At 40.2% G+C, this 26,512-nt stretch overlaps 2 protein-coding genes and 1 long non-coding RNA gene across 5 annotated transcripts; 2 read left to right on the plus strand and 1 right to left on the minus strand.

Moving 5' to 3' along the window:
• The first annotated feature begins 395 nt into the window (after window positions 1–395).
• LOC117590667 (homeobox protein onecut) lies at window positions 396–6,642 on the plus strand. The gene is made up of 4 exons (XM_034283533.1): window positions 396–757; window positions 1,592–4,250; window positions 4,332–4,498; window positions 4,555–6,642. Exons 2-4 carry the CDS (start codon window positions 1,667–1,669, stop codon window positions 4,897–4,899), a joined length of 3,096 nt encoding a protein of 1,031 aa, XP_034139424.1. The 5' UTR covers window positions 396–757; window positions 1,592–1,666; the 3' UTR covers window positions 4,900–6,642.
• A 4,393-nt stretch (window positions 6,643–11,035) lies between these two features.
• On the plus strand, window positions 11,036–17,491 carry LOC117590666 (protein BCL9 homolog). 3 transcript variants are annotated; one of them, XM_034283531.1, is made up of 7 exons: window positions 11,036–11,489; window positions 11,616–11,810; window positions 11,867–12,223; window positions 12,287–12,502; window positions 12,901–14,973; window positions 15,607–15,803; window positions 15,867–17,491. In XM_034283531.1, the coding sequence occupies exons 2-7, from the start codon at window positions 11,654–11,656 to the stop codon at window positions 17,463–17,465; spliced, it is 4,599 nt and encodes a 1,532-aa protein (XP_034139422.1). In that variant the 5' UTR covers window positions 11,036–11,489; window positions 11,616–11,653; the 3' UTR covers window positions 17,466–17,491. The 3 variants fall into 3 exon arrangements, with proteins under 3 accessions (XP_034139422.1, XP_034139420.1, XP_034139423.1); XM_034283529.1 differs by having other exon boundaries at window positions 11,036–11,810; XM_034283532.1 differs by having other exon boundaries at window positions 11,036–11,804.
• A 2,649-nt stretch (window positions 17,492–20,140) lies between these two features.
• On the minus strand, window positions 20,141–22,305 carry LOC117590609. The gene is made up of 3 exons (XR_004574314.1): window positions 21,362–22,305; window positions 20,453–20,587; window positions 20,141–20,397 (listed from the first exon to the last, which is right to left on the minus strand). It is a non-coding gene; the product is annotated as an uncharacterized LOC117590609 (long non-coding RNA).
• Between the last annotated feature and the right edge of the window lie 4,207 nt (window positions 22,306–26,512).

Genomic DNA, 26,512 nt, shown 5'->3' on the forward strand with positions numbered 1-26,512 from the left:
ATATGTACATAAATATATCTTAACATATGTATGTACGATATTTATTCTTGAAATTCAAAAATTAAATAAAAAAGTTACTAAGCGTTATTTGTTTGCTGATATTGAATCAAATTAATTTCAGATTATTTTCAAGTTCCACAGCGGCGATCTTTCTTATGTGATTAGACTTGCCTGCTGAGCTCCCAGAAGTATACAGTGCCAGCTGTGATTATTGATAGTAGTACAAAAGGTGGTATGTATGAACAGGATGTGGAGTGGATGTGACGGTAACGGCAATGCGCATGCTCAATATTCGTGTGTATGTTGTGCCCGCCTTCGGGCAACGGCAGCGGCAGCGGCAACGCAACCCTTATTTCGAGGGGTGGCGTGTTGTGGCTGCTCAGTAGCCGAAACTTCATGGAACGCGGCGGTCGTCACATAACAAAGTTTTAAAAAATAACACCCACATGTGTGTGTGTGTACACTCATGCATACACGGGTACACCTACATGCGTAGAGAATTTTCCAAATAAAGGTTTCGCTAGAAAAAATGCTCTAGTTATAATTATCCATCGATTCGGCCCAGTTTATCAAATTTGAAAAAAATAAATCGGAATTAAATTGCAGTTCTTCTGTTGTTTTAAAAGTCCAGAGAACTACGCTTTCCGGAAATATTTGTGTACCTGTGTATGTTTTAAAAATGTACCGAATTGCACTAAGTGGGGCGAAGCTCTCGGGTCCCGTTATGATGTAGTTCTCGAGTCAGTGACCATTTAAGGTACATGTTTTAAGCAATATAAAATCAGGGGAGGACCAAAGACTGTTTGAACAGATAAAATAAATCAAAAGGTGCAAAATAAAATATACATACTTCTAAAGTGCAGCAACCCCAACCACAACCCCCTTTACGACTACTTATGAGTAAATGTACATATTTATGTAAGTGTGTGCGTAAACATGTGCATGCATACATATGTGAAGCCCGTAGCTGGGTCGAAGCAACCCTTAAGCCTTGTCGACGGATGGCAACGTCAAAAGCGACAAAAACAATAAAGGAACGGAACGGAACTCATGGCTAACAAAAATATATGTACATATAAGAAATAAATACAGACCCAGACCCCTAACATACCATACACACACCACACAACTAAAAAGCCATGCTGTATTTACATACATATTTAATTCAAGCTTGCATATGTACATATACATATGTATATATTAATATATGTATATGTATATAGAAATATATAGATATGTACATGTATGTAAATGCACTCATAATGCATAGGAATATATGTCATGTGCAAAAATATATATGTACATATAAATAAATGTAAATATGTATGTAAATACATACATATGTACATATGTACTCTAGAGGAAAGAACATTTAAGTAATACGTGCAACGCATTTCTTTATTAGCCATATTTAAGTCAGTCAACTTAAGGAAAGGAAAAAAAAATTAGTGTGAGATGAGCTCGATTATAGTTACATAATACTATATACATTTGCATACCAAAAGCTGAATCTGTTTCCGAGTCTGTTTCCATTAGATACACTATTTAAGCAGTGATCATCAATTTGATACAGTTTTTTCGCTTATTGCAGTTACATTTTGATGATAGCTGACGAGGAATCTCCAATCTCCATCTTGTTATTGACAACTGTGAAGTTTTGTAAGGAATGGAATCAATTAATGAAATCATTGATTCCCAGACATTTAGCCAGGAACTGGTGGACGAGGCCAATGAGTTCATTACCGTTGGACACCAGAACCAGCAACAAGAGGCCGACTCCGAGTCCGAGTCACATAGTTTACATGGCGTTAGCGGTGAGGCCCTTGCAATGACCATGCAATCAATAATATCCTCGGCGGACAGAGCTGGCGAGGAGGAGCCCAGTTCTGTTGTGATGGTCATTGATGAAATCGGGCACAGAAGTGTGCAGACAGCGTATCAGATTATGCCTCAACAGCTGCAGATTCAGGGCAGGAACTTGCCACTTCCATTGTCGTTGCTCCACCACCAGCATCAGGACCAGGGCCAGCACCAGCAGCGTCAGGAGCGGATGATCGACAGTAGCCCAGTGGACTTTGTTGGCTCGGATATTAGTCTGGATGGACTGACAGTGAATACAGTGCTATCCCAAGGTTTATCTGTCAAGCAGGAGCATAAGCTTCTTATAGTTCGTCGAGATCACGATTTCAGCCAGGTTAGGAATCCGCCTCAAGCCAGTAAACGTCATAATATGGATGTAGACGTTTCAAGCGTCGACGTTGGACTTATGGATGAGCTTTCGTCAGACGGCTTAGCCTGCGAGGAGGAAGAGGTCACACTGAATCAACATCATCAACATCAACAGCTTTTAGAACAGCAGCATCAGTATGGTCATCTAACGCACCATCAAACTCATGGCCAAGTTCATCATAGTCTGCACCATCGATCAGCCCCGATGGGACTGGGACACAATGGAAGTGTTCACAGAGAGGTTTTATCCGTCATTGTACAGTCGCACGAGGACGACAAGGATGTGGATGGGGATGCGGAAGAAGACGACGACGACGATCGAGACTCGGGTGGACGCGACCAATTACTCAGCCCTGTATTGGAGCACAGCTCATATCAAACATTAACATCGGTCAATGATCGCTTATCACCTCCCGGTTTTAGTCCAACCTCTTATGCCACGCTGACACCCATCCAACCACTTCCGCCTATATCTACGATGTCAGAAAAGTTCGCCTACTCTGGCCACATCTCCGGAGGAGGGTCTGGAGGGGTAGGTGGCAATGGAGCAGAAGGCACTACCAACTCATCCGGCGACGCTGGAGAGACAGCTACTGTCAGTAGTGGTAATATCAGCGGTTCTGGTTGTAGCAACAACGATTGCAGCTCATTTTCAAGTCTCCCCATGGCCATGGGTAGTGGTCACCTTGGTCTGAGTGGATTATCTGGAGTACAGTCGCCGTATTCCTCCTACGACAAGTTGCCTTCGATGATTTCTCCGCCCCCCCACAATTACTCCGGCTCACCATCCCACGGGCTCACCGGAATGGTAGTTTCGTGCGACCTGCACACGCACAGTTCCTCAGTGTCAGTGCCTTCCCCAGTAACTGGTGGATGTGTGACTCTTTCCCCTCATTCGAACTCCCCTCAGTTGCAGATAGGAGTCAGGGCCAACGGCCAAAAGAGAGACGTGTTGACTACCCATGGACATAATCATGGACACGGACACGATCACGGGCAATCACACGGACACGGACATAATCATGGACTCCAGCTGATACCAGTAACACTGCAGAAACAGGTGATATGTCTCTCACCTTCCGGTGTTTTAGGGGATAGCGTGGTTGTGAGTGATTATGAGTCATCCTATAGCGGGCATCACCATGACCATGAGCTGATAATGGCAACGTCTTCATCGACAAGTTCCACGGCCGGACTTCAACATAGTCCAACACTTAGTCCCCACTCAGCATCCGCCGGTTCAGTTGTTTCCATGTCACTACACTCGCCCACATCGGTCGTCGCCATGCCCAACATAAATGGTTCGATACAAAGTCTATCAGCCGAAATGCCTGTTGTTGCCTCTCTAACTCCTACACCTCCACCTGTAACGTGTGCTGAGAGTGATGAGGGTGCTGCAGGCATGGGAATGAGCGACGACCCAAGTCAAAGACATCAACATTTCCTTCAGAAAAGCCAAGATATTAGTGGCGATCAGTGCAGTCCACATAGCAACCCTCATTCACAAGCCAACACAAGCCATCAACAGACGCAGTCTCATCAAAATGGTTACCAAAACGTGCAGCAGCAGCTTTCAAAATCGCATTCCCCAAAATCCAATCCTGGAACTAGCGGAGGGGGAAGCAGAACCAGCAGTGCAAGTGATATGGAAGAGATCAATACAAAAGAGCTGGCTCAGCGCATCTCGGCCGAACTGAAGAGATACAGTATTCCACAGGCAATTTTCGCACAGCGCGTCCTTTGCCGCTCCCAGGGCACACTATCTGATCTGCTGCGCAACCCAAAGCCATGGTCAAAGCTTAAGTCCGGACGAGAAACGTTCCGTAGGATGTTCAAATGGCTGCAGGAGCCAGAGTTTCAGCGTATGTCTGCTTTGCGTATGGCTGCCGCCCAAATACCACAACGTACTCCGATTTCAGTTCAAACAGGGGTGAGTGGTACATCGGGATTGCCAGCGGCGGCAGCTTCGACCATAACGGCTACAGACTCGTCACCAACTATGCCAACAATGACAGGAAGTGGTGAGTGGACCTATTATTATCTTCTCAAATGGATTAGTACCTTAAACATGAACCTCTTTTCTGTCACTCTGAATTTTGCAGCTTTGCTCAGTGGATCTTCGACTGCCCCTTCTTCGGGTGGTGCCGTGGCCAGTACTGTCAACTGTCGTCGTAAGGAGGAACCGCAGATCGAGCAAATGCCGCAACCAAAGAAGCCACGGCTGGTTTTTACGGACCTCCAGCGACGAACGCTTCAAGCTATTTTTAAAGTGAGCTTCCAATATTGCTGCATATAAATAAATTTTTAAATGAACAAAACATTTAGGAAACCAAGAGGCCTTCGAAGGAGATGCAAGTAACAATTGCTCGACAGCTGGGACTAGAACCCACCACCGTGGGTAATTTCTTTATGAACGCTCGACGTCGTTCGATGGACAAGTGGCGGGATGACGATACAAAGAATGCAATGCATTCCATGCAGAGCCGACAGCAACAACAGGCAAGCAATAATTTGTCACATGCAAACTACGCCAACATCCATACGACAGCGATGTCACCCATTGGGGCTTTTGATGACGAGGCTGATATGGAGTTGGAGCTGGAAAGTCACGACTTTGATTTAGTTGACGAACATGGGGATAACAGTGACGGGCAGGGCGATATGTTGTGACAGCATAGACGATGCGGGCAACAATCAGACAACAAGAACAAGCCGAATGAGATGGAGGCCAAGCTATCTGAAACTCGTACTCGTTCCCGCCCCCGGACTCTCCACACAAGTACACACACGCACACGCCTTCCGATTTAGAAATCTACTCTAATGCATCTACATCTACTTCTGCATCTACATCCCGAAGGACAGTGAGATTCCATAATAATACAATTCCACGGAAGGGGGAAATTGGAGATACTCTGTTAACTGACGCTGATCGTGATGGTGATGGTGATGATTATGTAGATCATTTGGCTGAGATTAAGCCACAGCCAGAAACGGATGAAAATTGGGCCCCAAGCACATGTAATGGGCTGCAACAGCATCAAACCAACATCTGTATGGATGATTTAGGCATTTCTGATTACCTGGATGACCTTAAAGTCATGATAGTCTGCTAAAACTTGCAAACTCACATTCAAAAAGTTATTTCCATTGTAAAAAATTCAACCCTAAAGGTGTAAAAAAGATTAAGCTAAATGATAAAGATAAAAATCAAGTACCACTTAGCACTAAGCACAACTCAAATGATTTTTCCATTCAAAAGATATTTATCTACAATAGTATTTTTGTAACATACATAAATTCATACATACACATACACACATTTATTGTATTGTGTTATGTTCGAGTGTGTGCATGAGTGCATGTACATATTTTGAAGGTAGTGGGGCGAGCATTCCCAAAACTTAATTATTACCGATTCAAAAAGTCTAAGTATGTAACTGTATCTAGTCAAATTTATAAAATTAACATCCAACTACATTATATAAACAGCTCTTAGAAAGGTGCGAATAATTATTTGCAATTATCAATCATAATTGATCACAAAATGTATGATATGTATGAAAAATGCATATTCAAATGAGTTACTGAGCAAATAATGAGGTGTAAATAGTGAAAATACTTACAGATATCTATGGCCATAGTCCATCGCTTGTTCGAACTAATAATTCCAATTAGGTGCACACGTGCATACTGTACATTAAAAGCTTGCAAATGGAGTTAAATGTAATACGTTGGGCATTTGTAAAACAACTATTTTTTTCGAGAATAGAAAACCAAAAGCTCACTGCAAATAGCTAAATAAATCGAGTACATCGTTGAAGTTTAAATAATACTCAACTGCGACTGCATCTGTAACAAGCACTTTTTGTATCTGTATGCTAATTGAAAGAAAGGGAAGGTGAAGGGCAATGATGCAATAACGCAATAAGGAGAATCTATATGCTAGTCAATTTAGTTTAAATACAATTTTTGCAATGGCAAATTTTTGGTTAAGAGTTAAGAGCACTCGAATAGTGCGCATCCACACCTACTCGTACGTATAGACCGATTCATAAAATAAGTATCTGTAAAAATCCAGTAAATGCAATAATAAATTAAAGGCAACCCAACCGTAACTATTTAAGTACCTATGTATGTATCTATGCCTTATATGTATGTATACAATTTAAAAAGCAACAACCCATAGCCATGCAGTTGTTTTAGTTCTTTTCCGAACGATTTCCAAATTTTATAATCAATTTTCATTGCTTATTTCATACTGTGTTTTTGGCACTTTTAGAGAACTTCGTTATATATTATTAATGTTTTTGTTGGACTTTCAGTTAAACTAAAATCAAATCAATACATAGAGATACATGCTAAGCAGAATGTACATATACATACATATGTACATGTGTTCAATCTAAACTCAATTCGCGATGATGTTTTAATTAGTATTCAAAATGTAAGAGAATTATTTACATAAAGGACGAAAATATGTGGAATCCAAAATATTACAGATACGTTTAATTCTATCTCTCTCACCCTTTGTCTGGGCAGTGTGTGTGCATCGAGAATTAACGGCAGGTGTTGGGGTGAGAAATGTGGGAGGGAGACAGATGTAGCGGAAGTAGAATCAGATTGACAATTTTAAAATTCTTATAATTTAGGTGATCAGGTGGGAAGAGTAAAAACAGAGTGTAAACAGTGTAAAACTGTTAACATTTTATGTCGTTGTTGTTCTCTTACTCTCTAAGTTTCCCCTATCCCATGTCAATTGCGAGCGCAGTTAAGAGAGCTAGCGATACTGGTTATCTATAAAAGACCATAAAAGCTAGAGCCACCAAATTTTTCCACCAGACTGGTGTACGCTCACTCTGATACAAGTGTGAAAGTGTATTTCAAAAATTGGCCCCGTCCGCCCCAACAAAAGGCGAAAATCTGCTGTATCCACAATATTGAAGATAAGATAAATATAATAACGCAATTCCGTAGGGAGTGACCATATTATGGTCATACATATATGGAGTGGTATATGATTTCAACGAGAATAAAGAAATTAAGTTGCAGTGGTTACCCCACCCGTCCAGCAGCTTTTTTTTCGTGCAGCACACTGCTCTAAAGGTGTGGAGGGGGGAGAGCTACAAAATCGTGTTGGCGTAGATGACGTATCTATGTATGTAGACAAAATGTAAAACGTACAATGTAACATTTGAGAAAAATCACTTAGAAATGGGTTTAAAAGTCCCTCCTCGTTTTGAGTTCAAGTAGTGCTTTGCTTTAGTTCTTAGTTATGTTTTTTTTATACCCGGTACTCGAAGAGTAAATAGGGTATATTGTATTTGTGGGGAATAACGGTTGTATGTAACGCACAGACGGAAACGTTTCCGACCCCATAAAGTATATATATTCTTGATCAGCATCAATAGACGAGTCGATAGAGCCATGCCTGTCTGTCCGTCTGTCCGTAAGAGCTAGAGGCACCAAATTTTGCATCCAGACTGCTATATGCTCACACTGAAACCATATGAAACAAAAATGAGCCACGCCCCCTTCCGCCCCGTAAAAGAGCGAAAACCTCCCAAATCTACAATTTTGAAGATAAAAGAAAACTAAAAACGCCATTAAGTAGGAAATGGCCATATATATCAGATTACCAAATTGGGATCCGATTGGATCATTATTATGGCCACAATGGAGAAATTAATTTCCAGTGGCTAAACCCACCCTGTCCCGCAGCTTTTGTTGTTCTCTTTACATTCTCTCATTCACACTCTGCTTCGCGTAGTGCCGCATCGCTGCCTCTGACACGTCTCTGCCTCGTCTCTGCCCGGACTTTGCAGTGTGCGGCTCTAGGGGAGGGTGGCGAGCTAAAGGAGCGTGTTGGTTTGAGTAGTGTTGTTGATGTAGATGACAGATGAAGAAAAAATGTAAAATTTGACAAATAACCGCTAAGGTGCAGAGTGTAGTCCTGAGTGCCGGGTATAAAAGTTGTGACGCGTAAGAAGCGTCTCACACGTCCCTTCTCGTTAATGATAGAATCAAAATTAACATTTGGAACGGAGACAAGCTACTGCTCATAATTGACACTCTTAACGAAAATGGCCGACAACTTCAACGGTGATATTTTCTTTGTCCGTCCACGTTGTCATATGCTCAAATTCGATCATACATATGTATGTATGTATGTATGTTCGATATCAGGAAATGTGCTACTACTCAATATCGAAGCACAGCCATAACAACTTAATCGCCTGTTCATCGGCACAGTTCTAGATTCAAACCTGTTTTTGAAGACCATTTGTACATTCTAGAGAATGTACGTAGGGAGGGAAATCTGATCCAAATAATCCAATCTTATTCTAATTGGGGGGATCTGGTTTTAGGTTTTTTCGTACCTCTGAGATCCAGGCGCGAGCAAGACGGTCGGACAAACATACGGACAGACAGACATGGCTATGTCGACCGGCTATTGGTGCTGACCAAGAGTATATGTACATATATACCTTATGGGGTCGGAAACGTACACAAGTACAATAAATTTACACCTGCTACTAGACGAGTACCGGTTAAATGATTTAAATCACAAATGCACAAGCTGCAAAGTTACCAATCACGATATTGTCTTTCGAACTTTCGTAAATTCAAAGCCCCTGTTATTGTGGACGACGTTGATGGATTCATGGTTGGCGGATGAACATCTACTCGAGAAATTGTGATTCAAAGAAGAAAAATAAGGAAAGGAATAACCTACAAGTGGGCGGAAATTTTACTTCCTCTGATTTAATCCCGTTTTGATCCGATGGTCTTCATCTTAAACACGAATCGACTCTGGGGTTCGTGTTTAATTCAGTTTTAGTTTCTGTTTGTGCTTTTGGTACATTTTGAATTCGTTATTTATGTGAAGGTCACACTGTTCTGGTCACTTAGCAACGCCTTCCTGCTTGAAATTATTTCAAAAACGGTTGTGTTGGTATATTTCTGATGATCAGGTATATTTCAGCGATAAGCCCGCGGTCACACTGGTGGGCAACATCAAGAGCAGGGTTACCACTTACGGTAATTATGTATATACTTTTGTGGATATTTTAACTACAAATATGAGTTTAATGTTCATTTATGGTATTTATGGTATTTCGGTATACAATGGTATATTAATTGAATTTCGTCCGTCTCTTAAATTCCATTCCAACAATCACTTTCCCGCAACATGGGAATTTTCGGCGCAGCAATGCTGCTGTGACGGTTGGCAACTTGTAGCACGTGCAACATGTCCCCCAACACAGGTCTAAGTATAAACGTTTTTTCTCATTTCAAATGTAAAATAAATTAAATAAAATACCTATTTATGTTTCATTTGCAAACATTTCGTAATTTTTGTTTTAAGATTTTGTAAGATTTGTTGTAATTTTGTATTCGATATTCGGCAAAACGCCAAACCCAAAAAGGTTCCAAGTTCAATATTTGTGCTATTTCTTGTGCTGTAATTTATGATTCTCACTTCAACGGTCGGTATCTTCTCTTCTATTTAATGCACCCTCATGACCTTGTTTTGTTGATGACTTATTTATCTATGTTTTTTGAAAATTTGAAGACAATGATAATCCAGAAGAAATATGGCAAAGCTAAATGTTTTTTTTTTTTTTTTTTTTTCTCTCTCTTTATATTTACAATCTGTTTTTTAAACAATAAGTAAATTGTATAATTAATATTCAATTAACAGAAATAGCAGTTTTCCAATGAGCCCTGCTATTATATATAACATCTTTTCAGTTTGTTGGATTTATCTATCAGGGATATCGAGACTGTGGTATCTTTTCAGTCTTCTTACTGTTAAAAACTAAATTATTTTCGTGGTTGTGGAGTCTGTCGATGTATTTCTTACCAGTTTTCTTTATTTCTTCTCTAATGGTTGGAATATTCAGATCTTTGTGGATGTTTGCATTAGATACGTAAAAAGCTAAATGTGAAAGTTATATTTTAAACAAATAGAACTACTCGACAAAATCTAATTTTTTTTTCTGTCTGGTTTTGGAACCTTGAGGTAAAATCGTGTCGGGTACTGTAATTGGCAAGAGAACGGCGAAGGAACAGTAACAAACGATGGCTGGAACTCAAAAAGGTTGAGGTGGATGGTATCAGGAAGATGGTGCAGAAATATTTTTCAGTGTTGTCCCGTCAAAAGCTGCTGTTGATCCGGAAAGCGCAATCGCACGAAGTCATGAAATATGCGGCAACGCTGCAATATCAGCAGGATGAGTTGATGAAGGATCAGTTATATTAAATACAGCAATATGGATGGATGGGGATGGATATATTCGAATTGAGGAAATCTCTCAGTCAATGCATAAACAACTGTGTATCTGAGTATCTTAACAAAATTTTGCAGATTAAGGGCACCGAGAATGTATACATATAGACATAAACATATATGTACAAAGAAACTTATGAAGAGGTTAAAGGTTAAAAAAAAGCTGGTAAAATGGAATTTTAATATTAATTTTAGCAACTAGGGTACACAAGTGCCCATATTATACCAAACTATTGGTTTGGCCAGCAACATATTGTCAATTGGAGTAGCATTCCTTTCCCACCTACTTGACTTCTAATTCCATTTTTTGGTTGAGGTTTTTACAGAATTTTGCAATCAATTCCATAAAAATCAGCCTTGAAAATCAGCCAATCGTGTGTAGAATTGAGTAATGATTCGAGTAAAATAACGGTTTAAGATTTATGGTATATTTACAGAATATTTTGAAAATGAAAGGTATATTTCGGTATATTTTCGATGGTCTGTCGGTATATTTGGTCGATAGTTCCGCGGTCACACTGATGAAGAGAAACAATAATAATGCACATTCTGGATATTTACTAAGAATTCGGATTTTTAAGCAAGAAATAATTATTTAATTAAGCTGAAATTAATGCCAGTAGCCATATGTAAATGGTCCAATCCATTCATACGTTGAATCCCAAAATTATAAATTTTTTCTGGTTGTTCTTGTGAATTGTTGTACAAGTGTATTAGTATTAGTCCCTGTATACCGAAAATCGTGAAACTTTGAGCATATGTACATGCGTATGCATGAAATGGTCCTTAGAATTAATCAATTTACGAATAAATAGATGGTTAAGAGGTGAAACGATATTTAAAAAAATAAAATATCGATTAGAGTGGTCAGGAATACTTCTTTGCCTAAAATAAGTGGTGCAGTGTTTTAAAGTGTATGGTAATGCGAAAATGCGACGGTGTGCGTAGAGTGACATATACTCTTTACAGGTTGGGCTTCGTTTCGTTTCTGTTTGCCTTGAATTGTAGTTGCAATAAATCAAAAGATATATATATTTCTTAAGAACTGAAGCATGGACTAAGTAATTGAACACCGTTTTTTTTTACACCGGCAAGAAAACACGCCTTCGTTGTTCCATGTAGATTTATGTAGAATGCTGTCGACAACAATGCCACCTAGCCCTGCTCAAGCACAGACACAAGCAAACGTTGATGCTTCAACAAGTGCATCCTCGGTTGGGATCGGGATTGGATGCGCCACTGGGAACTCTCCGAAAAGTGAATCCTTTTCTACTCGTTCGCCTGGTAAGGGTAAGGGTCGAGAATGCGTTTTGGTAGATCCTTAATAGAATTTTTCATTGTTGCAGACCTAACGAAATCAATGTCAGACGATGCGAGCGAGAAAAACGGAGTACCAAAGAATGGGAAAGATGGCATCGGCGCAAGTGGAATTGGAGGGGGTAACAGTAACTCTGGAACGGGCGCTGCCGATGGACAACCATCATCTGCAGTTGGCGCTGTCAGTACACCAATGCTGAGGCAAAACTCCTCGAGCACCATAAACTCGTGTCTGGTTGCCTCTCCAAACAATACCAGTGAGCACTCCAATAGCAGCAATGTATCTGCGGTGGCTGCCCTTGCGCAAATGGGTGAAAGCGATCTTGTCCAGCAGCAGGATGAGCATTCGAAGAAGAAAAAGATAATTGTCAAGGATGAAGATGCGGGTAAATTTTTGTATTCCATTTTTTTGACTACTCGATTATTTTTTTAAATTACGTCTCCAACAGAAAAAGCTTCCAATAAAGCCAAGAGCTTAGGTTCTGGAGCTGGCTCAGGATCGGGATTGACTGCTACCCTTGCGATCAAAGAAGAACCCGCCGACGTTTTAAATAGTTTAGTGAATGTCAAGAAAGAAGAGCACCATTCACCAAACATGTCACCTGTCGGGTTTGGTTCAATTGGAGGCCCATCTGGGAATTTACAGGAGAGTGCGGTAACGACTGGTAAGTTTAAAAGATATATGTACATGTAAGGAGCCCGCTCCGTCTGGCCTCATAACTTTTATTTGCTCTCTTGCTCGTCGATCTGAGTCTATCTGTCCGTAATTTCTGTCTGTTAATTGTATATGGCTGAATCCCTTCTCTTTAATACAGGCAGTATTAACGTCAATATCGGAAGATACATAAGTTAGAGTCGATCCGAATCAGATCAGATCCTAAAAAACGATCGAACAAGCAGGTATTCAAATAAGCCAACAATAATCATATGAATAATCATATGATATAAATCAATTATAATTATAGGAACGGCCGATCTGGGGGGCCCCTTTCCAGATTTGTAATATCTATATTTTTCAAAGTCAACTTACATATATTAAAAAATAATTTTCCCCACCCTTTAGTTAAAATGGAACTCAATGTCGGAAGCAGCAGTTCCGAAAAAACGAACACGGCATTGAGCACTGACGAAATGGGAGGCATGGGAGGCGTTGCATGCAATCAATTAAGCACCGATAGAATGAGCGACACTACCAACAATACGCCCGGCTCCAGCGGAGTGTCTTCAAATATGAGTGCTCCAAATGCCACTGCAGGGGGAAATTTAATGACAGGAAATGGAGGTAGCTCTATCGGCGCGGGAGTGGGAAATTGCTTGGATTACATGCAACAGCAGAATCACATATTTGTATTTTCCACACAGCTTGCAAACAAAGGCGCTGAATCGGTTTTAAGCGGTCAATTCCAAACTATCATTGCCTACCACTGCACTCAGCCAGCGACTAAAAGTTTTCTGGAGGACTTTTTCATGAAAAATCCAATGAAAATGAACAAATTGCAGCGGCAAAGCTCGTTAGGAATGCCTTGGATGGGTATTGTACCCGGAATCGCTGCAACTGGTCCCAATCTTGTAAAGTTATCCCAGCAGTCGACGCCACAATCAAAGTCGTCAGGCAGTCTCCAAAAGTCGCACACGCAGTTCAATCAAGCTGATAACTGCAAACGTAATGCTATGAATGCTCCTAGCAACACTTTTTCTGATCAGCCTGATAATTTGAATGAGAACGATCTAATGTGCTGGGAGACCGGAGCGGGAGCGGGTGCTGGTGGCAGCCGGAGCGGCTCTGGACCCAACGGTCGTAATAACATAGATATCTGCAACGGACCCAATGAGTCGCAAGCAATAAAACTTTTGGAAGCTGCGGGTGTTGAGTTAGGGCAGGGAAAGTGTAACGATTTGAACCTCAGCCATGAGAATAATATAATTTCGCTGCAAGGGGTTAAAGTGCCAGATGAAAACCTTACCCCGCAGCAGCGCCAGCATCGGGAAGAGCAGCTTGCCAAGATCAAGAAAATGAATCAATTTCTCTTTCCAGAGAACGACAATGCCAGTGGAGCAAATGAAATAATGGGAAATCAGTTGTCAAAGTTGCCAACCGACATGATTATGAGCATGCCTGGTGCAGGCAGTGCAGGAACTGGGCCCCCTATTGTAAATCCGCAAATGCGTCACATGCACATGTCAGGAAACATAAAGTCTGAACACATAACGGGTTCAGGACTGTCAGAAGAAGTTCTGCTTCCTGCAGATGTAATGGCCGACATGGGATCTACGATGAGCAGTAGCGGACAAAAACATAGTCTGCAGTGCGGGCCAGCACCAGGAGCGACACCTGTAACTGCAGCAGGATCGATTAACGTTAACATGCAATGCCCAAACTCTGGAGCCACTAATGGCAATTTGATGGCAAATTCATCGGATTTGTTGAGTCCCTTTGGAAACCCGAACTGTGGAATAGGAATAATAGGAAGTGGGCCAGAAATGTTAAAAGGAATGCCAAATCAACTGCAAGATGGTTTATCTCAGGCGCCCCATGCGGGAATGGCCCAAATGGAATGGTCAAAAATTCAACAGCAATTTTTCGAAGATCGCTTGAAAGGAGGAAAAGCCAGACCAGGTGCAGGACCTTCAGGACCTCTAGTAGCACAGCCACATCAGCAGTCCGCCGGCTGCAATCAGGTGCGCAACTCTCTCCAAGGGCCTCCGCCTCCATATCATTCTACTCAGCGGTCGGCTTCCGTTCCTATTGCCACTCAATCTCCGAATCCATCAAGTCCAAATAACCTATCCCTGCCTTCTCCACGAACCACTGGTGCTGCTATGGGATTACCGGCCAATTCACCCAGTATGGAGGGTCCCGGATTAGCGGCGGTATCAAACACAACATCTGCCGCTGTTGCAGCTGCGGCGGCTGCCACGTCGCAAGCAAACACAATATCGGTGCATTCAGGGTCGAAGAACTGTTTTCAGACGGAGGCGGCCTCGCCGTCAAATCTAAACTCCAATCCCAATCGAAATCGAAGTAGCGGAACATCAGGAGTGCTAAATCATCATTTAAGCAGTAATCCGAGCACCCCATTATCTCACCTATCCCCGAAGGAACTGGACTCGTTTAACCAACCGAACTCTAATTCTGGTAATGCAAAATATTTAACAGCGGTGTAGATTTCAGCATACGATTATTACTTATTACTTGTTCCTTCAGATAAATTATCCGTCCAACATTTTTATACCCGGTTCTCGAAGAGTAAATATGGTATATTGTATTTTTAGTAGGCGAAAGTGGATGTCTCTAACACAGCATCAGCATCAATAGCCGAGTCGATATAGCCACGTCTTTCTGTCCGTCCGTCTTGACTATAAGAGCCACCAAATTGTGGATTTTGGTGAAGACTCATGTGATATCACATTGATACACGTGTATTGTTTATTTGTGTTAAATAAATATGCAGAAGTATATAAAATATAGAATGGAACGAGCGTATTTGAAGCAAAAACCTCCTAAGAAGAACTTTTTGGTAAGAAGCTAGTTACATACAGATAATATTCTTGATCTGGAACACAAGCCGATAAATATAATAAATAGTTAATAAATGTATATGGAACAGTTCGACCCCTGTTTCAAAAATATGGTAGAGTAAAAATGAATCATGAATAATGTTTAAAATGGTACGAGTTTTTAATATACAATACAATTATAAGCTATGACTATCAATGCTTCCCCTGAGTGCAATATTTTTTTAAAATCTTTCCAACAATATATTTTCAGGAGACAATATAAAAAATAGACGACCTAGCCCACATCGTCCACGTTCTCCAGGAACCTGTCTTATAGAGGCAAATATGGAAACCCGATTTGCAGCTTCTAGTCCTGGCGTGAGTTTTAATCCACATCCGCATATGCAAAGCAATACAAATACAGCATTAAATGCCTATAAAGTGTCCTCCTCAAATATTGCAATGGAGGTAATTTAATTGATTCATTGATTTTATCTGATTAAATTTTGAAGTTTTTTTATTTTATTCTAGCGACAAAATTCTGGACCTGGTGGTCAGGTGCAATTTAATCGGCGTTCTGATAATATTCCACTGAATCCAAACAGTGGTAATCGCCCGCCCCCAAATAAAATGGCTCAGAACTTTGATCCAATAACTTCATTAGCACAGATGTCCCAGCAGCTAACCAGCTGTGTTTCCAGCATGGGAAGTCCTGCCGGTGCTGGTGGGATGAATATGATGGGCGGAGCCGGACCAGCAACAGGGTCGGTTGATATGAATATTGAGCATGGAATAATGTCCGGCATAGATTCAACTGGCATGGATGCCATGAATGCCCAAAACAGTTGTCATCCCATGAATTCCTTGATGAATCCGATGGGTCAGCGAATGCTGAATCCGAAAATGTGCATTCCAGGTGCTCCTCCAGGATTTAACCCTAATTCTCCGAATGGTGCTATGCGAGATGGTTTAGGACCGGGCCCTGGCCCTGGTCTTGGCACTGGACCAATTTCGTCCCAAGGTAATGCACAGAATTTCCATGGGATTCTACCACCAGGCGCGCGGTTAATGGGTCGAATGCCAGTCAATTTTGGATCGAACTTTAACCCAAATATACAGGTGAAGGCCAGTACACCGAATACCATACAGTACATGCCAGTTCGTCCACAGAACGCAGCCAATAACAATAATAATGGAGTCAGCAATGTTCGAATGCCACCTAGCTTGGAGTTCTTGCAGAGATACGCAAATCCGCAATTGGCTGCAGGTGGCAATGGTCCACCGTCAATCTGTCCCCCACTCGGAAGTGATGGGGGAATGATGGTTGCACCTGGAGCAGGGCCCATGCTTATGAACACCTCCGCCGAACAGCAGCAGCTGCAGCAGCAAACAAAGATGGCAAATAATCCAGGCAATCCTGGGAACGGAATGGGCTTTTTTCAAAATTGTAATCAACTAAGTGGCATGGATGATGAGGGAGCTCTGGCGGGTCATGATATGGGAATAGGCATTGGACAACAGACGATGATTCGCGGTATGCGCCCACATGGGATGCGCCAACACGGAATGGGTCCACGTTTACAAGCACCCGTCGGCAACTTGATCAATAGACAGCAGATTCAGTTTGCACACACACCAGATGGGCAGCTTGATTGCGGTGGCGACCCCACTACAATTTTTAATAACGCTCCCTGTAATAGTTCTGGACCCGGTCCCGGTTCTGGCATGTTTTCAGCATCACAACAAACCAATCAGACAAAACATCAGCACCTGAAGTCGATGCCTAGTGGTATGTGCCAAAATCCAACGGGTGCCGGTGTCAGTGTTGGCTCTGCAGCGGGACAAGGGCAGGGACAGGTGCAGGGGCAGTCTGTCATCGGGCCCAGCAACAATAACATAATGTCAGCTGCCGGTAATAGCACATCCAATGGCGCACCTGGGGTAAATTTCGTTGGTCCCTCTTCAAACGATCTAAAGTATGCACAGCAATATCACAGCTTCCAGCAACAGCTTTACGCAACCAACACACGGAGTCAGCAACAACAGCAGATGCAGCAGCAGCAGCAGGGCAACATGATTGCGATGCCACCTAACTTGTCACCCAATCCGGCATTCTTTGTGAATAAATAAAACCTTGCCACTGCTACGAAACTGTCCTTGCCATGATTCAAATACTAGTCTCCATTATCAAGCATCCATCTCTAAATAAGGTTTTTATTAAGCTTATTATCTTAGATGTTTTAGATGGGGAGAAACAACTGAGACACTCTGAATATTAAACAGAGATGCATCCCATCCTACCAGTATAATGTGCACGTAATTTACGAACTATGTAAGAATCGCATTGCGATTGTGTATAAATGATTGGCTATCGATCTATCAGTTATTTCAATGCAGCTGTCTTTGTATTTTCATTTGAAAGCTGCCCTCTGTGTTAAATTCAATTAAGAAAATTTGTAATATACAAAAATTACTCTCAACTCTATTATATAAAATTGTAAGATGACTGTAAATTCTTCCATTAAAAAGATAATTAACAAAACTAATCTTGTCCAGCCAATTCTGTCTGCGAATTTTAATCTGAAAGTTTCCATTCGAGTTGAATGGAGGGAATAACATATCTACATCAAATTTGGTTATTTTAATTCTGGGTGAGCGTGATAATTACCAACACAATTGAAGTAAAAACTTTAGCTCGGCTTGGGAAAAATCATACACGATTATAAAAAGGAGCAAGATACACAAAAAATAGAATTTTGAAATAGTGGGCCTATTTTTAACCCAAAACCTTTGAGTTACCCAAATAAGCTTTTCTCAAATATTGTATTGCCTTTGGAGTCTTGGCAACAATCTGAAATATAATTAATCGGCCAATGCATCACACAAGAGGGCACATTTCAAATAGTTGCGATTGATTGTTGAAACCCTGTTAAGACCTTTTTTTTGTGTATCCCGTCGAAATTTCTGCCACCCTATTTCTGTAAACCGCAAGCTGGGCCGATTCTACAGAAAATCCATCCGCTATGTACGTTGCTCCCTTTTTTCATAGCTATAATGTTAAATATTCACCAAAAAAATTTAAAACTTAGACATTAGACACTTAAAACATTCTTGTGCAAATATTTCTTTAATAGTTCAATATTATCGTCTGCATTCGTTTATGTAAAAAAAAACATGAAACAAATTGTTTTATTTATAAATGTTTTTTTTTCTCTCTCTCTTTATATTTACAATCTGTTTGTTTAAACAATAAGTAAATTGTATAATTAATATTAAATTAACAGAAATAGCAGTTTCCCAATGAGTTCAGTTTTCAGTTTGTTAGATTTATTTATCGGGGAGATCGAGAATGTGGTATCTTTTCAGTCTTCTTACTGTTAAGCTATTGTCTAATAGACTTAAGGCTAAATTATTTTCATGGAGTCCGTCGATGTAATTCCTACTAGTTTTCTTTATTTCTTCTTTAATGGTTGGAATATCAAGATCTTTGTGGATTTTTGCATTAGATATGTAAAACGGAGCATTGACAATGTGTCGCAAAGTTTTTGATTGGTAACGCTGAAGTATCTCAATATTTGAAATTTATAAATGTAACATCATAATTTTTTTCTTATAAATATGTATTTAATTTTATAACATTTTGTTTTAAAATATTTAGATTTTTTTTTCTGTAATTGTGTATATATAAATGTGCAATCTTAGCTTTTATCCGAAAAGCCCTGTACCGATTGAGCTTAAATTTCACCATATCATAAAATGTAGTCTAAGTAAGGTTTAAACTATGTATAAAAATCGGAAATGAGATTGAGACAAACTGTAGACGGCACTGTGTAGTGCCAATTATCATAGTCTGACATCAATCGAATCGAAACGATATAGTACTAACGAGAAGGGACGTGTCAGACGCTTCTTACGCGTCACTACATGTGTAACCGGTACTCAGTAGTACAGCTGTACCATAGTGGTTTTTTATACCAGGTACTCGAAGAGTAAATAGGGTATATTGTATTTGTGCGAATAACGGTTGTATGTAACGCACAGAAGGAAGCGTTTCCGACCCCATAAAGTATATATATTCTTGATCAGCATCAATAGCCGGACGATAGAGCCATGTCTGTCTGTCCGTCCGTCCGTCCGTCAGTCTTGTTTGTCGGCTAGTTCTCAGAGACTATAAGAGCTAGAGCCACCAAATGTTGGCTCCGGACTGCTGTATGCTCACACTGAAACCAGTGTATTTCAAAAATTATCCCCGCCCCGCAAAAGGGCGAAAGTCTCCCAAATCTACAATTTTTAAGATAAAATAAAACTAAAAACTTTCCGTAGAGAATGGCCATATCTATGAGATCTCCAAATTGGGATCCGATTGGATCATTATTAGCCACAAAAAAGAAATTAATTTCCAGTGGCTAAACCCACCTTGTCCCGCAGCTTTTTTTGTTCTTTTCACATTCTGTGCGTTACATACAACCGTTATTCACACAAATACAATACCCTATTTACTCTTCGAGTACCGGACATAAAAAGCGTATACACTTATGCAATCGGTAATTTATTTTTGTATTCTTCATCCTACAATTATCCATTGTCGATGCTAAGAGAATGTGCCTGAGCTAAAATTGGAAGGGGACAGATCGTATTTTATATGTGTTATTATTTGACTACTCTGTATGAGCGGAGTTGGAGAACATCGAAATAGTACGTAAAATGTGAAATTCGAAAAAAAAATACATATGTACAAATGTATGTTTATACATACATATATGTACATGCATACATATACTGACTGAGTACCGGGTATAAACGTTGTGACGCGTACGAAGCGTCTCTTTTTGTGTGGGTTTTAATTTATTTCTAGATTAACTATCTAAATGTTGCTCGCACTTGTCATGAGATATATAAAAAACAATAGAAAAGGAGAGAACAAAGAACGGTAGATATGTTGTCGCTTTTTGTTCAGAAGTATAGAAAATGGTTCGTTTCCATTTGTCTTAAAAATTTGTTTTACATCTACTCTCTCTTCTTGAAGCAACTCCAGCAGAGTTTAAAATTGTTATGACGCCTTCTAAAAAAATAAAGAAACAATTATTGATCTACAATTTTCACACTCCAATTATTACGCCTTAAGGATGGTTTGGATCAGTCACTTCATTTTGCATGGTCTGTATATAAAGCAGGCTGACAACAGCAGTCACGACAGATCAGCGTTGGGCTCCGAGTCATGCCGAATAAGGCCTCAATTAATGCCTCGGATCCTAGAAGATCAAAAGAAAGCTTTCGAGCAATACCGAGGAAGAGCGTGCATCAGTTAGTGAGAGGAATAAACTAATCATTCAGACGAAGAGATGAGATCTCAAGAAACGGAAAAGCTTATCAAAAATTAAACGTAAATTAAACTTTTTATTCGTTCTACCGCGAAAAGTAATTTTTTTATTATTTTTAAATTATATTCTATTGCTATTTCTTAAGTGAGGCTCCTTCCTAACTTACCAATTATGCAAATAATATACTTACATAAAAGGCGACTGCCACAAAATAATATGTATGTACGTATGAACTGTCATTAAAAAAACCATGAAACCAATTATTAGCATATTTCCATGTGAAATGACTTTAAAATGGCGAATCTAACGAAAAAATCAATCTATGGCAGAGTTACACAATTTCATACTCGAGCCACGCCTTTATACATTTTTACAACTCATACAGTTATTGTAAAAAAGAACATCCCAATTTTATTTAGTTTGTTTGTTATTGCTTTTGAGGTTAAGCAGAGAATGGGCAAAACTTTTGACTCGACCCTAAAATACCCCTTCATCAGAACTCGAGTAGGGTTCTCACAAGGGGAAAGCTAGTTGTATAGAGGGAGGAGAGAAGTGATGACTTTGAGTCAAGTCGGAAACTGACCGACTCTGATTTGTACATGTGTTTGTACATATGTATGTATATACTTTCTGTATTTACATACATTTTCACAAATGTACTTTGATTACCGAGAATAAAAACTCTTTCGGAATTTCTCTAGTTACCTCATCTGATTGTGTTGGTGACGGTGGGTGGAACGAGTTTTGCAAGTGAAAGAAAACAAAATGGTTGGCCATGCTCTCGGCCGATACAATCCACCCTCAGCTTGCATAAGTTTGGCAATGTAAAAACGAAAAAAAACGAGAAGACGACAATCGACAAATGGGACAACTCTCCTCTCTTGAGTACAAAATGGTGTAGAGAAAAATGAAAAAAACAGGAGACTGTCTTATTTAGCACTAAGGAAGGAAGGCTTTTTTTCTGTTCTGGCAATAATAAGGTTCAAATCAAAGCGCGGCATTGTTACTGTTTTCTTTGTTAAATAAAGCATATGAAAGCATTTGATGAAATTGATTGACTTCGGTTTTGTTGTTTTCCAACACGCAAACGCAGGAGTTCCTGAACAAATTATAATTAAAATATGTAATAACAATCACTTTCAAAATGTTCCAACCAGAAAACTTTGCTTATATTCGATTCGTTTCTGAGGCAATTTTTTAATGTATCATTAGACAGGACAATTACTCAAAGGCGATAGTAGTAAAAAGTATTAAAAAGCAAATATACACGTATCCACACTACACTTCACAACAGTTGTATATTATGGTCAATTAACACTGAGCTGTCATTAATAAAAGTTTATTATTATTCACACATTGTCATAGGCAATTGTAATTTTGTTCTGAAAAGATGGTCTGTCGGGTTATTTTTTTTTTTTTTTGGAAATTCCGCAATGCCACAATTCCACCGGCTCTCCTCTCTGAGCAAATAGGCAGTTTTATATACATAGGTGCGTATCGTGCATCCGTATTCGATTTTTGCAATAACATTCAACTGCCATTGCTCAGCGTCAAACTCTAAATGAGCCTAACCGAGCTTTCCTGGCAAGGACAGAATGTGTGCTAAAATCAGCCGAGAGTGAGCTGTGCCTTTGACTATCCGTTCCCCCTTCACATGTGAGAGAGAATGTGTGTTGACGTTGCCATGGGTAGGAACTGGGATGAAAGAGGGGAGCAGCAGCAGAACAGCAACAGAAACGACAAGGAGATGTGCTAAAGGGTTTTTGGGCCACGCAACGCATGAGCTATGGCTAAGGCTCTTGGGCACTGGATAGCTTCAATGGGCATGCATACATATGCTGAGCTAGCTGAGAGGACACAACACGCAACCGGTCTGACCAGTTTACCGGTTCGGTTCGGATTCAGATTGCTAAAGGTCGGGCGTTTATGCAAATTTGAAGCAACTGACCTAACTCCAGCCCTCTTACGAAAGGACACACTAGTGGCCGTTACGTCCAGCGAACATTAAAAAATAAAATTTGAATACTTGCGCAGTGAGATTTTCGTGCTGTCAGGGTCGTTCTTTTCCTGTGATCGCTATGGATAGGGTAAGCGTGAGAAAACCCGTTTTCCAGATGTTCTCTTACTCTACCCTTTGGTCAGATCATCCAATGTCCGGTAACGGTCCAGGACTCTGGGCCCGAAGTAGCGCAGCTGCCGGCTAAGGTCTTACAATGGCACCACGCGGAGGACATAAAGGGTTGGTGCTAGATATAAACTGATCATTTGCATATGAATCTTGGCGATCCCAAGAAGCGCATAGATGATATTTACCATCCCTGATGAAAGTAAACAAAAACCTATAAGTATTGTAACCTGTGATAGCTCCTTCCAGGCGATTCACATTGGCTGCTATCGCCGAACAGACCATTTCAAAATCCAGCATACGCATGTACATACATATGAATGTAAATATGTTGTAATATGACTGAACACTTTCCAACTGTATCTCGATTACATAATAATTTTAAATTTTCGGTGGAATGTACGTACACACTTGTACAATAATTATGTATGTACTTGTTCATGTCCAGATACAAATGCGCAACCATCCATTGTTAGGTGTATACAATTATGCGCGACTGTACCCGGGACATCATTAGCGATGACTTCTTTCGTTCTGTATCGCCATCCCGTTTGCACCCACGCCATTACCATCCCATCGCATTCCCCATCTCCATCTTGCACCATCCTTTACCGTCCCACACCCACTGCCATTTCTTTCCATCCACGCCATTCCTCGCACAAGTTGCTGATTTAAAAATTTAATGCCTCGTGGCTATTAATGGAGGAAAATGCTTGCGTAATAAAACAAAACGGCATTGTCGACGAAGGGGAGAAGGGTTTGGTGGGAGTGGAGTGCCAGTGGAGGTCCGTCCTGGTGGTGGTAGGTTGAGCCTGACCGGAAAGACAGAAAATTGGACGCAGAAAAGGAAATAGCAGGGAGGCGAGAAAAATCAAAAGAAAAGAAATAAATATGGCGCGTGTTTTGCAAAATAGGAAATTTTAAATTCAAATATTGATGATGACGATGACGGCACAGCACGGCTCGCTCCCGCATCTACCATAACTCTACGGTCAATCACCCCCCACCCCCATGCCCTCCGCCCACCCGAAGCAAACGTCTAAAGGAACTGGCTGTAAGGCGATAGAAAACAAACCGACTCGACTTTCCTTAGCTGGCTTGCCCGGCCCGTTTTCTGGGGAGGGGGTTTATGTGATGCGAAGGTTTCAGATTGACGGCGGAGATAGGGTGGGCAGTAATGGTTTGGCGAGGGTGTGCGGGTGGTCCAAGTCACTCAGTTTTCCTCCTGTTCGGTTTTCAAATCGTACTTGCTATCTGGCCTCGCGTTTGGTGGTTGGTTTTCGCCTTATTTATTTAAATTTTTTTCCTCTTTCTTATAAAACGCCAGCGGAATCTTTGTAAATACGAACCTTTGCGATGGAAAGTTAACCAGCCGAACAAAGTCCTGTTCTTAATTTGTTCTTATTTTCCTTCTCCAACAAAATGGTATCGATATTAATATAGTAAAATTTTTTATAAGTGTCACAGGACCTCACAATGTACATCACTGTTGGGTAAATACTTGCCTGAAAAAATGTGTATGTTCGATTAATCAATCACCCAGAATATTTGATTTCTATATTTCTGCTTTTCATGCAATTACTATTACTGTCCCGTTTAACAAGATTTACATTTTGTGAGGCCCATCCATATCCATCTATGAACAGCCCCAGCCCCAGACCCGCCCCACCCACGCATATTTTGCTTTTGCGTCGTCGTTCTCATCCCTGCAATTCTTCAACTTTTAAGTACTTTTACGCGAAGAGAAAAATGTATTCAATAAACTTGGCTTGGCACTTGCAAAACAATAGGCTAGAAAGCTTGCCGAGGGCTGCATTTAAATACGAAATGTCCCCACGTAAAGCTGTGACTTCTTGGGGATATCCTACGGACACCATCACCATCATCTGAACACTGAGTCCCTTCCGTCCCTGTTGAAATTTCAGTCAACCAACAGTTTGCGCTTAACATAACATTGCTGCTATGTTCGTCTAATGAAATGTTTTGTAGTCTATTGATAGTCGTCCACTCCATAGTTTTCCACAGTTGGGTGCCCAACAAATCATGCACTGCGCATCATACCATTATTTGCTGAGCAAACCGTAAGCTTACTTATTTTCTGATAAATATGAATAAAGAGTTGCACTCAACGTAAGATTTTCTCAGATTGTAACACAGTTTTTATTTCCAAAAAAAAACCTCAATAACACAAACAGCAATATCGCAGACACCTCAAAATACTGCACATCCTTCATATACATATTACAGAATTCCCATCTTTCCTAATCCACTGCCTCTTTCTTAAGCCCCATAAGTCAAAATCTTAGCCTTATACTCGAGTTAAAAAAAAAAGCTTCATAGTTTTGAGTCAGTATCTATTCGGACCATTGTTGATTTTAGTGTCCATTTTAAAATGTAAACTTTATATTTTCTATTAATTAATGCTTGAAATACATATGGGAGCCATAATCACTTTTTTCTACCATTGGAACAACGGTATATGTATGTATGTACATGTTTGTACATACCATAACAGAACTGCTTGATTTAATGCAATTAATAATACAATATTGACGAACGATGGAATAATAGTTTCGTTGATTACGCTCCTAAGTTCAAGAACCAGAGACGGAAGACTGCCTTTAGTTGTATAAATACATACATAAGTACATACATTTGTACAATGTATATCTGTATACCTAATATGTATGTATGTATGTACTTACATCGGATCTATATTTTACGTGTACTTTTTTTTTTGAAATTGTTTTCTTAATTTGATTATGCCATGTGTACCATATGCACATACGTCAAAAGGTGTATTTCCTTGGATTTTTATTGGAATAAATTCGTCATTGTAGTTAATAATTTTAAGTGAAAATTCAAATTATGAATCAATCAATATTGATCCGGAGGCTAATTTAGTGAGCAAGGCAGTTTGAATCAATGATTTTGATCGAGATCTTTTTTCTTCAGCATGCTTAAATTCAAGCAATGTTTCCTCTCCCATCAGTGGATTCGATTTTCATTGGTTCCTGAAAAGGGAAATTCTCTCTTTCCCCTTACTGGAAATTAAAGGGGTGTGTAAAACAAAATTGTCTTTCTTTCCAGCCATGAATTTGTTTAAGGGAGTTTCTAAAAGAGAGTATTTCCATCAAGAGAAAAAGCTCTTTCTTTCAATTTTCGATAACGATACAAATTCAAGAGTAAATTTATTTGGCGGATATGGCGGTATCCTAATGACGGTAGTGTCGTCACTTTCTGTTCCTGAAATGATAGAGGTCGCACCAAAGACAAGAAAATGCAGCCGCTTTAGCACCTTATTCAGGGCTATCAGGATCTCCATGCTTCCAGATTCGGGAGGATCGTCCTCAGTGTCCTCAGTCCATGTTTCTATTCAAAAATGTGTATATTGAACCTATTCTAGTCTACCATATATACATAGATGGAAATATGGGCAGAATATAGAATCATTTTGGAGATTCCACCTTGTAAAATCTAACTGTAATGTACATATGTAGAATGGTAGTCTAGTGGTCGACGTCTCGGGTTTTTTAGTGGAGTTAGTTGCACAAAAAAAGAAAACCCATTATAAACACTGGTCAGAATTCAGTAAGAACATCGTTTTTTATTCTGGGTTTGCCGAACATGCAATAGATATGGGTGGCTTGGCCCAATAAAAATGCAGGTGTATAAAATCCCGATACCTAACTCAATTTTACCTGAAAAAGTCGTGAAAAACGAGCAATCTC

The sequence above is a fragment of the Drosophila guanche genome, unplaced genomic scaffold (assembly GCF_900245975.1).
Source record: "Drosophila guanche unplaced genomic scaffold, DGUA_6, whole genome shotgun sequence".
NCBI classification, from domain to species: domain Eukaryota; kingdom Metazoa; phylum Arthropoda; class Insecta; order Diptera; family Drosophilidae; genus Drosophila; species Drosophila guanche.

Bases quoted from the DNA above. Each gene is read 5' to 3' on its own strand.
- LOC117590667 (XM_034283533.1), top strand. From the start codon at position 1,667: ATGGAATCAATTAATGAAATCATTGATTCCCAGACATTTAGCCAGGAA. The intron at 4,251-4,331 runs GTGAGTGGACCT...TGAATTTTGCAG, and splicing joins GCCAACAATGACAGGAAGTG to CTTTGCTCAGTGGATCTTCG. The intron at 4,499-4,554 runs GTGAGCTTCCAA...CAAAACATTTAG, and splicing joins CGCTTCAAGCTATTTTTAAA to GAAACCAAGAGGCCTTCGAA.
- LOC117590666 (XM_034283529.1), top strand. From the start codon at position 11,654: ATGCTGTCGACAACAATGCCACCTAGCCCTGCTCAAGCACAGACACAA. The intron at 11,811-11,866 runs GTAAGGGTCGAG...TCATTGTTGCAG, and splicing joins TACTCGTTCGCCTGGTAAGG to ACCTAACGAAATCAATGTCA. The intron at 12,503-12,900 runs GTAAGTTTAAAA...CCCACCCTTTAG, and splicing joins GGAGAGTGCGGTAACGACTG to TTAAAATGGAACTCAATGTC.